This window comes from Macaca thibetana, chromosome 13, assembly GCF_024542745.1.
Source record: "Macaca thibetana thibetana isolate TM-01 chromosome 13, ASM2454274v1, whole genome shotgun sequence".
Lineage (NCBI taxonomy): Eukaryota > Metazoa > Chordata > Mammalia > Primates > Cercopithecidae > Macaca > Macaca thibetana.
The window spans coordinates 97802873-97817435 of record NC_065590.1 but is presented as its reverse complement, the minus strand read 5'-3'; the positions used below and the strand labels follow the sequence as shown (position 1 = coordinate 97817435).

At 45.5% G+C, this 14563-nt stretch overlaps 2 protein-coding genes across 3 annotated transcripts in view; both read left to right on the top strand.

The window, feature by feature from the left end:
• The window catches only part of IAH1 (isoamyl acetate hydrolyzing esterase 1 (putative)), a 359243-nt gene that overhangs the window by 149906 nt on the left and 194774 nt on the right, over nt 1-14563 (top strand). The gene's annotated exons all lie outside the window — the stretch shown is intronic.
• Nucleotides 1-14563, top strand: part of ASAP2 (ArfGAP with SH3 domain, ankyrin repeat and PH domain 2) — a 203452-nt gene that overhangs the window by 78267 nt on the left and 110622 nt on the right. For both annotated transcript variants that reach the window (XM_050753889.1, XM_050753890.1), the window contains exon 3: nt 14326-14471. In XM_050753889.1, coding sequence (XP_050609846.1) covers nt 14326-14471 — 146 coding nt within the window. The remainder of the gene's footprint in view (nt 1-14325; nt 14472-14563) is intronic.

Genomic DNA, 14563 nt, shown 5'->3' with positions numbered 1-14563 from the left:
TTACCATAAAATGAGTTGGCTTAAAATGGCACAAAGTTACCTTTCAGTTCTGCCATGGGAAACCCAACATGGGTCTCACTGGGCTAAAGTGAAGGTGTCAACAGGGCTCCTTCCCTGAGGCTCTAAGGGAAATCAGTTTCCTTTTCCTGCTCCTAGAGGCCACCTGCATTCCTTAGCTCACAGCTCCCTTCCATCTTCAAAGCTGGTCATGGCCGGTGATGTCTTTCTCACACTGCATTGCTCTGACACTTAGTTGGCTCGGGCTGCTATAACAAAATACCATAGACTGGTGGGTTAAACAACAGAAATTTATTTTCTCACAGGCCCGGGGGCTGGGAAGTCCACGATCAGGGTGCCAGTGTGGTTGGGTTCTGGTGAGGGCTCTCCTCTCCTTCCTGGTTTGCAGACAGACGCCTTCTCCCTGTACCCTCACATGGTAGCGAGAGAAAGCAAGCTGTCCACTTTCTCCTCTTGTAAGGACCCTAATGCCATCAGGAGGGCCTCACCCACTTGACCTCATCTAAACCTAATTATTATGCTTCCCAATGGCCTCATCTCCAAACACCATTACCTTGGGGGTTAGGGCTTTAATATATGAATTTGGGGGAAGGGACGCAATTTAGTCCCATAGCAAACAGTGACTCTTCTGCCTCCCTCTTCTACATGCAAGGACCCTTGTGATGACATTGGCCTCACCCAGATAATCCTCCCCATCTCATGTTCAGCTGATTAGCAACTTTATTCCATCTACAATTTCAATTCCTCTTTGCCAAGTAGCATAACATACTCACAAGTTCCAGGGATTAGGAGGTGGGCATCTGGTGGTGGAGGAGATGTTATTCTCTCTACCACACCTCTCCTGAATTCTTAGGATTTGGAGGTTGAATCAGTTTCCACTGTTTCATTCAGCTACAATTAAAGGGTTCCTAACATGCAGGCACTGTTAACACTTTAAGTATTGCTCCCGATTGTTCTCTAGTAGTTTTGTATCTGTTGATCTTTGCTCGGTTAATTAGAAGCCCTTGAGGTGAAAGACCAATTCTGGGAGATGGTGTCGGTGTCATTTAGGATAAAGAAGACATAGATATTAGAATCCAAGAACCCTTGATTAAAAGCTAGCAATGCCACTGAAAAAGCCTGTGACATTAGGACGATTATTTTACCTTTCTGAGCCTCAATTTGCTCATGTGTAAAATGGGAATTTAATGGGTCATAGGATTGCTGGTGAAGATTAAGTGAGATAACATGAAAAATTACCATGCATGGTTCTGGACATACACGTGGTAAGTGTGACAGCTGCGATATACCTCCTGTGTGTGTTTCTTGCAGTGGCTGCCATGGTCGTGGGCAGATAATAGGGGCCCAGTAAATACTTAGTGTTTACACATTATCAGGTTCCTGAGGTATGTTCTTACACTGCTTTCTTAGTGTAGGAGAGGTGAACTTACAATTTTAGATATAAGCGGTGTGTGTTATGACAGGCCCTGTATTCTCTTCTTTGAGGATTTATATGGATTTATGTAGAAGGAAATTTAAGATGCCTTAAAATGGAGGTTGGAAAACTGTGGCCAGACACCTGTGTTTTCACAGCCTGAAAGCTAAGAATAGTATCTTACCATCGTTACCTACACAATAACCTCAGTATTGCCTTAACAGCCCGCAGTGTGATGGTGTCTGGAGGTGGGGCCTTTGGGAAGTTATTAGCTTTAGATGAGGGCATGAGAGCGGGGCCCTCATGATGGGGTTAGCGCCCTGCTTAAATATTTACTCTCTGACTTTCTAGGAAGAAGTTTCTGAATCCCTGCATTAGAGCAGTGGTTATAAACTTGAGAGAGTATCAGAATCCCCGTGGGGTCTTGTTAAAACAGAGATTGAGTTTCTGGTTCAGCAGGTCAGGGATGGAGCCTGAGTATTTGCTAATTGAAAAAGCTCCCAGGTGACAGTGCTGGGCTTTGAGAATCCTACCTTAGAACCCCCCATCCCCACTTTAAACACTGGACTGGGCCAAAAGGGTATCCGCATGTCCCACATGTAGCAAAACAGTAGTCTTCTTCCACAGTAGCCAGTGTGTTATGCTTGCTCCCCCTCTTCACAATGATGGCAACCCAGCCAGCTGTATTTCTGGAGAGTCTTAGCTCAGGTTTGCAAAAGCAGTTGTCATAATGATTTATGAGAAACTCTTTGCCACTCAGTGATTGATTGCTATCTGACCTCTTTAAAAAAAGTTCATATTTATTTTAAAACTCTTGTCTAAAATTTCCCAAGCTCTGGCTCAGCCCAAAGGTGTTCCCTCCACACCCCAGGAAGTTGAAGCTAACATTTTTCAGCTGTTTGACATATCAGTGGGTGGAAAAATTCATCTCTATCAAGAAGGAAGCAACAAAAGATTTTCATTTTCACTTCTCTAGAATTACTCTGTCATAAGGACTTGTTAGAACATTCTTATTGAGAGTGATATTCCTACCCTCAATCAGAATATCCTAGAAAATTATCCCATTCTTGAAAGTACAAAGAAAGAAATGCTGATTTTCCCTCAAAGCCTTACCATCTCCCACCTACAAAAGAAAATGAGAATACAACAACTTTGTGTGTGTGTTCCTGCCTGTTGTTTGCAGTGTTGGAATATGATATGAAAGTACACTTCAAATGCATACGGAAGACTATTTCTACTGTAGATATTATCAATTTGAACAAGGCAGTTCAGAACAAAGATAATAGTTGAGGAAATGAAGTTTCACTGTGCAATAAGAAGATACTGGCTGGGCACGGTGACTCATGCCTGTAGTCCTTGCACTTTGGGAAACTGAGTCAGATGGTTCACTTGAGCTCAGGAGTTCAAGACCAGCCTAGGCAACATGGTGAAACCCTGTCTCTACAAAAAAATACAAAAATTAGCTGGGCATGGTGGTGTATGCCTGTAATCCCAGCTATTTGGGAGGCTGAGGCAGGAAGATTACATGAACCTGGGAGGTTGAGGCTGCAGTGAGCTGAAATTGCACCACTGCACTTCATCCTGGGTGACAGAGTGAGACCCTGTCTCCAAAACAGAAAAAAGGAAAAGGTTATTTTTTTGAAAAAGAAAAAATTATTTTAAAAAATATGTGGCCGGGCGCGGTGGCTCAAGCCTGTAATCCCAGCACTTTGGGAGGCCGAGACGGGCGGATCACGAGGTCAGGAGATCGAGAACATCCTGGCTAACACGATGAAACCCCATCTCTACTAAAAAAAAAATACAAAAAATTAGCCGGGCGAGGTGGCGGGCACCTGTGGTCCCAGCTACTTGGGAGGCTGAGGCAGGAGAATGGTGTGAACCCGGGAGGCGGAGCTTGCAGTGAGCTGAGATCCGGTCACTGCACTCCAGCCTGGGCCACAGAGCGAGACTCCGTCTCAAAAAAAAAAAAAAAAAAAAAAAAAAAAAAAATAAAAAATATGTATACTGTATCTGATTTCTACCTGTTACATGAGAAAATAACAAGATCAGAATAATCCTTACTGTTTGGCCAGCTCACAGTAACTAGTACTGTGCTCCATTGTTGCGGCACTGAAAACATGCACGCAGAGTTTTTGGAAAGCAGTTTGGTGGTGCACATCAAGAAAAATAAAAATCTTTTTGTGGAAGGAGATCCATGCACAAAGATGTTCACTGTCTTGTTGCACTGCTTATCAAAGTGAGAAATTGAATGCCTCCTATATAAAGCTGAATTAGGATTTAGCTGCTTGCTGGAATTATGTTTATATAGCAACAGGAGGAAAAATGCTTATGATGAAATCTTCAGCAATAAAATTCAGGATACAAAATTTATGTACACTGTGTGTGTTTAAAAAGAAATAGATGATAAATGATGATAAAGAATATTGATACTCACCAACTTGAAGGTAGAAGCATAGTGGTAATAAATACTCATGAGGTATTTGTTAGAATATTTCTATTATAAAGCTAAACAAAAACTTTATGTGAATTCCATGCACGTGGGGAGCACCCTGCGTGCCACCTGACTGAGCCGTCGTCGTCCTTCTGAAAAATTCCAGGTGGTTTTGGTTGATTACAAGATCAGTGTGAGCCAGTACGTGGCACATGTCCCAAAGGCGAGCCACACGTGACCTCAGTGAAGTCTTTGGTGCTTATAAAGAAGGTTGTTGTTTCATTATTTAGTTGTAAGAGCAGCATATAAAGAAGAACCTGAAAATCTTAGAGATGGAGAAATCTCCTTGTAGGATGGATATCTGAAGGACATGGGGCTCTTAGTTTCGGAAGGGGTGAGAGAGGGCGTACATGAAGGGCTTTCTCTGGGCTGAGGAAGGTAGACGTATTTGTTCCTCTCTAGAGGAGGCTTTCACAAGAGCAAGCCTTGACTCAGATATGAAGGGGAGGATAACTGGGTCAGCAGCCTGAGTGGCGAGCTGGTGGTTGGAAGCTTCCTGCAGCGGGTGCACGGCCCCTGTCTCTGAGGAAGTTGTAGAGGGAGGTGAGGACGTAGGCTTGAAGGCCCTGGAGATGTCTTCTAGTTGTGAGGCTCTGGAGTCCAGCCGCCTCCCCGCTGCTGGCTAACAACAATGATTGGAATTTAGATGATGACTTGTGGAATCCTGTCCAAAGTGACCACTGCATTAGTCATGGAAGGAAGGTACCTCTGAAGGAACGCAGAGGTCTGTGACTTAACCGACGTCCAAGTGTTGGCATGAATCATACTTCGGTTCAGAGGTATCTGCTATTTAATTTGGCCGGTGTTTATAGTCAGCCAGTCTGTGGGCCAAGCCGGTGGCCACATGCATCTGTGAGACATGGGGCTGTGGTTTCATCAGTGGTTCTTTAATCTTTTGGTTATCATAGACATCCGTAAAAATAAGAAGGCTGTTTTGGATGATCCCTCCAGGAAAAGGTACCTTTACATAATTTTGCATACACTGTTTGGGATTCACATACCCGCATAAACCTGTCCACAAACCCAACACACCAAGCGAAAAAGCTCAGACCTTGAGCTTAAATCTTCTACCACATCAACACGATGACTTCATCTGTTTCCTCATCTGTAAAATCCTGCAGAGTTGTAAGGATGAAAGATTAGTTTTACACATATGTCATCTCCACAGTGTTCATGGTAGCTACTGTCTGAGGCCTTAGAGACCTTGCACTTTCCAAGGGCTGCTTGTCCCTGAGGGTGAGACCCCGGGATCTCATGGAACCACAGGAGTCAGCTTCCTTCCTAGAGGCCGTGCCCTCCATGGAGTTGGGTGGGGGCAGCGGTGTGTTCTTAAGTCATCACTGTGGTGAGCACATAAGTCATGGGGTATGATATGGCAAAAATCAAGGGCTGAAATCTGCTTACCCTGGCTAAATGCACATTCTGTAATGTAGCGAATCACATTGCTTTGCCAACATGAACTCTTCCTCCATTAAAGGGTGTGAATACAATTGGGAGTAAAATTTCTAACAGCTTGTACTCCCCATTCAACAAATGTTGAATTCACCTCTTGGCTTTGAACCCAAACACCTTGGGGTAGCCTGTCTCCAGGCTAAAGGAAAGCCCTGCCAGTTTTTCAGTGAGACCCGCTCCCTACCACCTCCAACCCCCTTCAAGCACCCCTAGGATGGAAGCAGCTCTCTGGTTAAGGAGAGTGAGTCAAGCAGCTGGTAGCTCAGTTTTAGTCTCACGTCATACTACGTTTTCAATGAGCAAATTCCTTTAAACGTCGTCTGCTCCAAGAAGCCTTTTCTGTTACCAGCCCCCAGAAAATGTACTCCTTTCCCGTAGAGTGCTGTGTTTCCACCTCGTGTAATTTACATAACAGTAGATTGTTTTCGCATGTTTATCTTTGTCTTGCTAAGTTGTGTGTTGGCAGGTACCAAGGTTTATTATCTTTCTTGAATGCAGATCTCTTAGAAGCCTTTTGGCTGCTCTCCATTACCTGGGATGAAGTTCCTCATTTCTGGCCCCTGTCTGACACTCCAGCCCTTCTCCGTGCTCTGGCCACACCAAGCACCTTGAATTCCCCAGAGCTCATTCTGTTTCTTGCCTTTGTGTCACTGCACTGAACTGATTGACTGAGTCTTTCTCCCTTATTGGATGCTTGCTTCTTGAGGGCAGGAGCTCTGCTTGATGAATCTTTGTGTTCATTAGTGCTTGCTGCATAATAGAGTTTCAGCGTGATTGGATTTTATTTTTTAGTAACCAGAAATATTCTTGACCCATAATGGAAGCACACAGTGAATGAGTAAAAGTAAATGTTGGTATATTCTGTACTCTAAAGCCTAAAGGGACAGAAAGCATCAACATAAAAAAAAAAAATATGCAGGCCGGGCGCGGTGGCTCACGCCTGTAATCCCAGCACTTTGGGAGGCCGAGGCGGGCAGATCACAAGGTCAGGAGATTGAGACCATCCTGGTTAACACGGTGAAACCCCGTCTCTACTACAAATACAAAAAATTAGCCGGGCATGGTGGCGGGTGCCTGTAGTCCCAGCTACTTGGGAGGCTGAGGCAGGAGAATGGCGTGAACCTGGGAGGCAGAGCTTGTAGTGAGCTGAGATCCCACCACTGCACTCCATCCAGCCTGGGCGACAGAGCAAGACTCCGTCTCAAAAAAAAAAAAAAAATGCAGTGGCCCAGTCGCCACTCTTCACCCCTCTTACCTGCTTTCCAAGTGTATTCCTACAAGCAGTAGAAGCTTCACAGGGAGGTAACTGAGGTGACATTTAGTTATTCACGCAGACTTTGAGCCGTCATTGGAAGGATGGGGTCATTAATATAAGGCAGGATGAAAGAGGATGGGGTGATCATGGACAACAGGTTTTGTGTTTGAATAGCCCACACCTTGGCCTTATTAGTGAACTCCATTGCTAGCTGCCTGTGCTGAACACAACCAGACTAGATGCATCCTGGGGTACTATCCACAAAGACTGGCGGTTTCTCAAGGAATCACATTCCAAGGGACTTCCTAGGAAAGATGATGGAAATGGGTTTTGAAAGTGGAAGAAGCCTGGGGTGTTGGAGAAGGCAGAGGAAGTGGCAGGAAGAAGCCCGTGAGAGGCATCCTTTCCAGTTGCTCAGCCTGCGCGGGAGCTCGCAGGGGTTATGAACAGGGAGGACATTCTCGTTCAACCCCTTCTGATTGTGGCTACTTCTGTCTCGTCAAAGATGATACAGGTATATCAGTTCCAAAGGCTGTCTCCCTCATGTTACCTTGTCCAGGGAAAGCTTTGGGAGAGAAAGACAGATTCTAATGTTATTTATTTATTTGTTTGTTTGTTTATTTTCTTTTGAGATGGAGTCTCGCTCTGTCACCCGGGCTGGAGTGCACAGTGGCACGATCTCAGCTCACTGCAATCTCTGCCTCCTGGGTTGAAGTGATTCTCGTGCCTCAGCCTCCTGAGGAGCTGGGATTACAGACACCTGCCACCACTCCTGGCTAATTTTAGTATTTTTAGTAAAGATTGGGTTTTGCCCTGTTGGCCAGGCTGGTCTCAAACTCCTGACCTCAAGAGATATGCCCACCTTGGCCTCCCAAAGTGCTGGGATTATAGGTGTGAGCCGCTGCACCCGGCTTAATGTTCTTAATAGGCACAGTCACAGAGCACTGAAACAATCTGGCAGTTAGAGCTGATGCTTCAGATTTCTTTTTAAGTTTTTATTTATTCTTTACATTGTTATTATAAAGATAAGATAAGCTTAGTTTAGAAAATTTAGAAAGTTCAGAAAAGCACTAAACCAACCAAGTCTTGACTCTTGACCCTGATGGAATCTCAGTATCTTTATAACCAGCAGAGGCTCAGGTGAGCGCTGGGTCTGAGGCCCATCCCTGACTTGGAACGAGGCTCTGCCTGTTAGAAGTTGCATGACCCTGGGCGGGTTCACACTCGACAGTCTGTTTCCTCGTCCACTCAGAGGAGAATAAAACAACATCTAGAAAGCACTTGGCCTGGGGCCTAGCATATAACGCCTTGCATATAACAGGTTATTGACTGCTAGCAAGTGCTCAGTTTTTCCCACCACTGTTAGCATTTTGATGTATTATCTTTTCAACCTCCTCTTTACGTTTTACTTTTTTGCAAAATTGAGACTAAATATCTAATTTTGTGTCCTGCCTTTTTTAAACTTGGCGTTCTGCTCCTACCATATTCCTGTATCATGATTTTAAAAGCCAACATAATATTCCATTTTGTAGAAATACTGTTAATTTAACCATTTTCATATTGTTGGAACTTAGCACATTTTAAATTTTCACTCTTTATAAATGTTCTGTACACACATCTCTGATCACCTTGATTATTTCCTTAGGATAGATTTCTGGAAGTGGGATTATCCGGAATGATACACATTAGCAAACTGGAAATGAAAATATGTTTTCAGCCATTTAGTTGGGATGATTCTAGGAATAAAGTTCTGAAAATGGCCCTCTCTTGCGGGATGTCCACCAGGTAGAGACCCTGTTAAGAAACGGGGATGATCTTTGATTTGAAGAAATTGCATTCCCGTGAGATCACGCGCCACAAGTGAGGTTGGAAACAGGTGGCATGCACAGCCGACAGCCGGAGGAAATGGTCTCCGCTATGCAGAGTTGTGCATAACATCACAACATTCATGTCGTGATACACATTTGAGGATTAATCGTCGTGTCATCCATCTAAGGAGTGTCTCCACCAAGCTGCTGCCGTAGAGAACATATGTCTCTCCTTAAACGCTCCCTTCACCAAGCTGTCTGCATGGAAGGTTGGAATGTGGGGTGTCAGCAGGTGATTTTTCCTCCGCCTGACTCCCAAGTAGCCTGCGGTCTGGCTTGGAGCAGGGGTTTGGAGGGTCTTTGTTGGGTCAGCATGGAGGCGGGGACTGGGAAGCCATGAGGCTGGTGCACCCTGCCTTCTTTCTGTTATGCTGGTTACAGCACTTGGTGTTCGGGTTAACGGTACATGCACTTGACTGGAAGGTTGTACATTGTCACTATCTTCAGCTCTTAGGCTGGATAAGAGCTAAGAGCTGAAGATAGTGACAATGTCATGAGCAAATGAAGAAAAAATTTTTGCTGTGGGAGGAAGAGCACTGGACTCAGAGTCAGGAAACCCGAATTCTTGTTCCAGCTCTGCTGCAAACTCACTGTGACCTTGAGCAAGTCATCACCCTCTCTGAGCTTTGGTTTCCATGTTTAGACTAGGTCACCTTTCAGGATCCATGGAATAAAGGACTCAGCAGTGAGTATAGGAGCCCTGAGGAGGTGGGGACAATGAGACCTGTGTTACCTGTGGCGATTTTGAGAGTTGAGAGCTGGATGCAGACAGGGGCTTTAAAACAGGGAAAGTAGGCCGTGTGCGGTGGCTCGTGCCTGTAATCCCAGCACTTTGGGAGGCTGAGGCGGGCAGATCACGAGGTCAGGAGTTCCAGACCAGCCTGGCCAATATAGTGAAACCCTGTCTCTACTAAAAATACAAAAATTAGCTGGGCACGGTGGTGCGTGACTGTAGTGTCAGCTACTTGGGAGGCTGAGGCAGGAGAATCTCTTGAACCCGGGAGGTGGAGGTTACATTGAGCCGAGATTATACCACTACACTCCAGCCTGGGCAACAGAGCGAGATTCTGTCTCAAAAACAAAACAAAGCAAAAAACCAGAGAAAGTATTAACAGTGGGAACACATAGGATGCCCTGGTGTTCCCCTGGGGCTAATGCCTGTTTCTGTGATCTGCTGCTTCTCTACTCGATAAGTCTTACCTGTCCTTGGAGCCCAATTTCAATATCTCCTTGCCATCTGAGTCCTTAGCACCTAGCCCATTGCCTGATGCGTTGTAAGTGATCAGTGCATGGATTGACATATCTTTCCCCAGGCATTCATCCCAGACATGAGCATATGTGTCCTTGTATCTCACCCCAGCATACTGTCACATCCCTGTTGCAGGGCTGGAAATAGTGAGTTAACGTTATGTTTGAGATGAAAGAGGAGGTGGTTGAAGGTGAGTTGGCCGTGGGACGCCCATCCTCTGGCAGTGCTGTGTTGGTGGCTTCCTCACTGTGCCGTGGGCCACACTGACCTGTCGAGAGCCGTATCTGCGTGTGCGGCCCATAGATGGGGCTCGAAGGAGCCATTCTTTGTCATTTTTGTATCCAGCAATTTTTGCTTAAACCATTTGCACTGGGCCTTCTCCTTGATACCAATTTTTTAAATAACAGAATCCAGTAAACTAAAAAAGCACACAACAAAACCTAGTCATTGCCTCTAAACTCCATTTGTACACATGCATGCTGGCTTCATGATTGATTTCTCTGCAAGAGTCTCTCAGTTCATCCTTTTGCAGGGATTGGTGGGTTTCGTGCAGTGAGGTGGGGGAGATAAAGGGGTGATGGCTTAGAATTGAGAAGAAACGAAGTCTTGTCCTAGCGTGGTCTCTGTGACACAGATTCTTATTTTCCAAAGTCCCTCCCAGGTCAGTGATTATTGGATCTGGATCATTAATGAGAATTAGAGTTTAAGATACATTTGAACAAGGGGGAGGTAAGAGTGTGAGCTCTTTTTAGAAGAACAGCTTTCACAATTCTGTAAATAAAAGCTGATAGACCCAGTTTGAGATCTTTCCAGAAACTTTATTCCCAAGCTATTTATTTTAGGTTCCTGTTTTAAGATTGTTTTTGGCAAAAGGAAAACAAACGCACTCAATGATTTTCTGTTCTATAGTAGGAAAATCTTCATCTTGGGGTGATCCGGAGCAGTGGGTCAGTCAGTGCCATGTTATTCATGGAGGGATGGCTGTTGTCATGGTGGGCACCATGCTAGGTGTTAGAGGAAGACACAAGGCTTATGGGCTTCAGCAGGAAGCTTCAAGTTCATTTGCGGGTTGAAAAATACATCTAAAAATCCCCAACTAGACCAGCACAAAAAGATTCCCACTGACCTAAACTGGTACAGTGTGAGCATCAGAAGATGGTGCTGATTGTAGTGGATGAAAGCGCTGTAAATGTAAATCCGTGAGATGATGATGGTGATGACAAGCCAAAGAACTAATTGATCACATTGGGGTTGCTGGGGATCAATGCATCATTTAGAAGATGTATAGGGACAAGATTTTGTTTTGTTTTGTTTGAGGTGGAGTCTTGCTCTGTTGCCCAGGCTAGAGTGCGCTGGTGTTATCTCTGCTCACTGCAACCTTCACCTTCTAGGTTCAAGTGATTCTCCTGCCTCAGCCTCCCGAGTATCTGGGATTACAGGCATGTGTCACCATGCCTGGCTAATTTTTGTATTTTTAGTAGAGACAGGGTTTCATCATGTTGGCCAGGCTGGTCTGAAACTCCTGACCTCAGGTGATCCACCTGTCTCAGCCCCCCAAAGTGCTGGGATTACAAGTGTGAGCCACCATGTCCGGCCAATAATTTTTTTAAAAAAAAAAATCTTAACCTACACCAGGTAGTCAGTTGAGGAGCCCAGAAGGAGGGATGATAAGGAGTACTTTCGTATTTCTTGGTGCTGGAACGTGAAGCCTACTACCAGTGAGAAGGCCGGCTCCTCTCTCCTGCCCAGGGCTGGAGGCAGCCTGTGTGGTCCACAAAGTGCATTGACCCTCCTACCAACTCTGTGGTCTGGAGCAGGTGACATGACTCTCTGAACTGCACTTGATTCAGAAAAAAATAGGGATAATGATAGCCAACTCTTAGTGCTGTCAGGTTAAACTGAACAAAAGACTTACAAGCGACCTAGTAGGCATTAACCATATGCGAAGTCCCTTCCCTTTGGGTGTTCACTTAGAGCAGCACTGAGGGTCCAGTCCTCCTCGTGGTTTGAAGGACACCATGAGGCTGGGTAGAGTCTTCAGCTTCTCTCCTGCCGGGTGCTTTGTATTCATTGCCCAGCACTGTGAAGGAGGACACCACGGCCCGGCTCCCCTCTGTTGGTGTCTCTTGAAAGACCCATGGCTCAGAAAGCAGCGAGCGAGGGAGTAAGCAGGAGCGTGGAGGTTGCATTTCTGTTTCTGTCATCCAGTGGACAGACAGTATGTAGTGACAGATGCCTGCCTGTGGCCACCAGCTCCCTTCCTGAACCCACTGAAACTGCCCATGTCTTGACCACTAATTTTGAGATAGTTTAAAAATAGTATGTGGTTTGAAAGGACCTTGCCTTCACTGTAAACCACGCTCTAGAATTATAAATAGAGTAAAACAGAAGGAATTATTGATCTATCTGTGAAACTGGATTTTAAAAACCTAAAAATTAGATACTTTTGTTTGACAAGGTAAACTTTTTAATGATGAAACAAACATCGTGTAGTAGAGTAGGAGAGTGGACTTTGGAATCAGATTTGGGTTTGAATCCCAGCTCTGCCGCTTTCTGGCTGTGTTTCCTCAGATGAATTATTTGATCTCTTTGAGCCCTAATTTCCTTATAGTGTTATGAGAAACAATACATGTCTTATGAAGTTTAGAAAAAATATATGTAAAGTTTGTGCTTTGAATAAGTGACACCTGTTGCTGCTGTTAACTTTTGTTAGTGTTATTGGTTATGTGCCGAGTGTGGTAAACCAAGCCTCTTTACCTGATTCTTTCATTCTTCCTCTGACCTTGAGAGCATCTCCCAGCAGGTCTTTATGCTTTATGTAGCTGATGCCGCAGGCCCAGCATCACTGTGACTTACCAAGGTCATACAGATGTTTGCTGGCGGACATAGGACTGGAACCTAGATCTTCCGAGGGCTCCTGAGGAGCTGTGTTTGCCGGTGCGTGCGTGTGCATGTGTATGTTTCTGTCTGAATTTGTTGAATCTGGTCTCAGAAATTCATTTAATTTACCTAGAACTCTCAGGCTCTTTTCTGGAATGTTAAAAAAAGGGAAAGGACTCAGTGAAATGAGTTTTCTCTTGTGTCTGTTGGATCCCCATTAGAGCCCTGTAGTGCCCCAAATGCCACTAGAGGTCAAGGACATGGTGCTTCCCCCCTAGGATGGGCGAGCAGACCATTTATGGGTCATAGGGATTGGCTGAGGGTCCAGGACTGCCCTCCAGGAACAAATGTTCCCTCGTTTTCCCTCATTGTCAGGCCCAGCCTGGGCATTGGCATTAGCCGACAGTGGTCTTATTTCCCCGAGAAGGAATTTGGGAGCTACAGACGGGCTCTCAGGATCTGTCCCCTGGTGGAGGAGCTGCAGCACTAAGGCTGTCTCTGGTGGAGTTCACATCCAAGTTCACACTGCAGGTCTGGCTGCCCTGTTGTGCCTGTCAATAGTTGTGTTATATTTCCAATTGAACTGATGAAAACAGAAATTAGGTAGCCATGGAGATAGAAGTTGTTTTTTTATAGACTGGCTGGTTTCATTTGAAAGTGCCTGACCTAGTAGTGAGGGAATTATATTCAACCACATTAATTTACCGGAATCACCTGTGTCCCCTCCCCCATTCCTACCCCCGGTTCTGAATCAGAGGTCTGAGATGGGACAGTGGTGTCTAGAGTTTGGTGAAAATCCATGCATGCTTTTGGTAGCCAGTAGGGATTGAGAACCACTGTGCCAGAGACCCAGAGTCCAGATTTTCACTCTTTCCGGTGCTACTTTGAGGCCTAAATGATAATAAAATGCTATGAGACGTAGCACCTGGTTTGCTTTTTCTGCTCAAACAACATGTGTGTTGTCTAATATTTCAGGCACACGACTTGGTCAAAGATGAATACAACTTAGTCTGTAAACTCTAAGCACATCCATTGTATGGGGAACACATTTACCAGACCATTTCAATATAACATGCTGAGTGCAAGGATAGGAGAGGTGCCAGTGAAATACCCAGGGTGTAGGGCAGAGTCATGGAAGGCTTCCTGGAGGAAGCATGAGTCTGTAGGATGCAGAGGAGTTTGGGAGGGAAGGGCCCCTGGGTAGAGGTTGCATCCTGAGCAGAGCCACTGAAGCTGCGAAGACCACTGCTGTTCCTGTGTGAAAAGGAGAAGGAGCTGCGGTGTGTGGCTCTGAATTAGAGTCCTGGGTTTCAGGCTAGAGAGGAATGGGGCATCTGTGGTTGAGTTTCTGGGAGGGGATTGAGTCTGGTGACTTCTGCCATCATTTGGTGAAGGAAGAGTCCTCGGAGGGGTGGAAATGTTGTGTGTCCTTGGCCATCTCATCTGGTAATGCTGAGGACCACTGGACGTGGGCAAGGGCTTCCCCTCTTGCACACCACACTTGTTCTTTGGGATCTGTTGCCGGCACCACGGGTTGTTGTCAGGATAACGAAGCTATTTCTGTTCCTGGTGCAGCTTGATTTTTCTCAGATTTTTCTTCTGCTGATGTGTTCAGTGTTATTCACAACCGAGAAGAACCTGGTGGGGAGTGAGGGTGGCATGCCTGAGACTCACAGCGCCTCCCTCATTCTGTTGCAGCTCACGTGGAAAATGAAGAGCAGTACACCCAGGCTCTGGAGAAGTTCGGTGGCAACTGCGTATGCAGAGATGACCCGGATTTAGGAAGCGCATTCCTGAAGTTCTCAGTGTTTACAAAGGAGTTGACAGCTCTTTTCAAAAACCTGGTAAGCAGCTCTGTGTATGAAATGCTGCGGTTGCTTCAGATGGGAAAGAGGCTCAGTAGAGGATACTTAAGGTTTGTTTGATGTACTAGGAA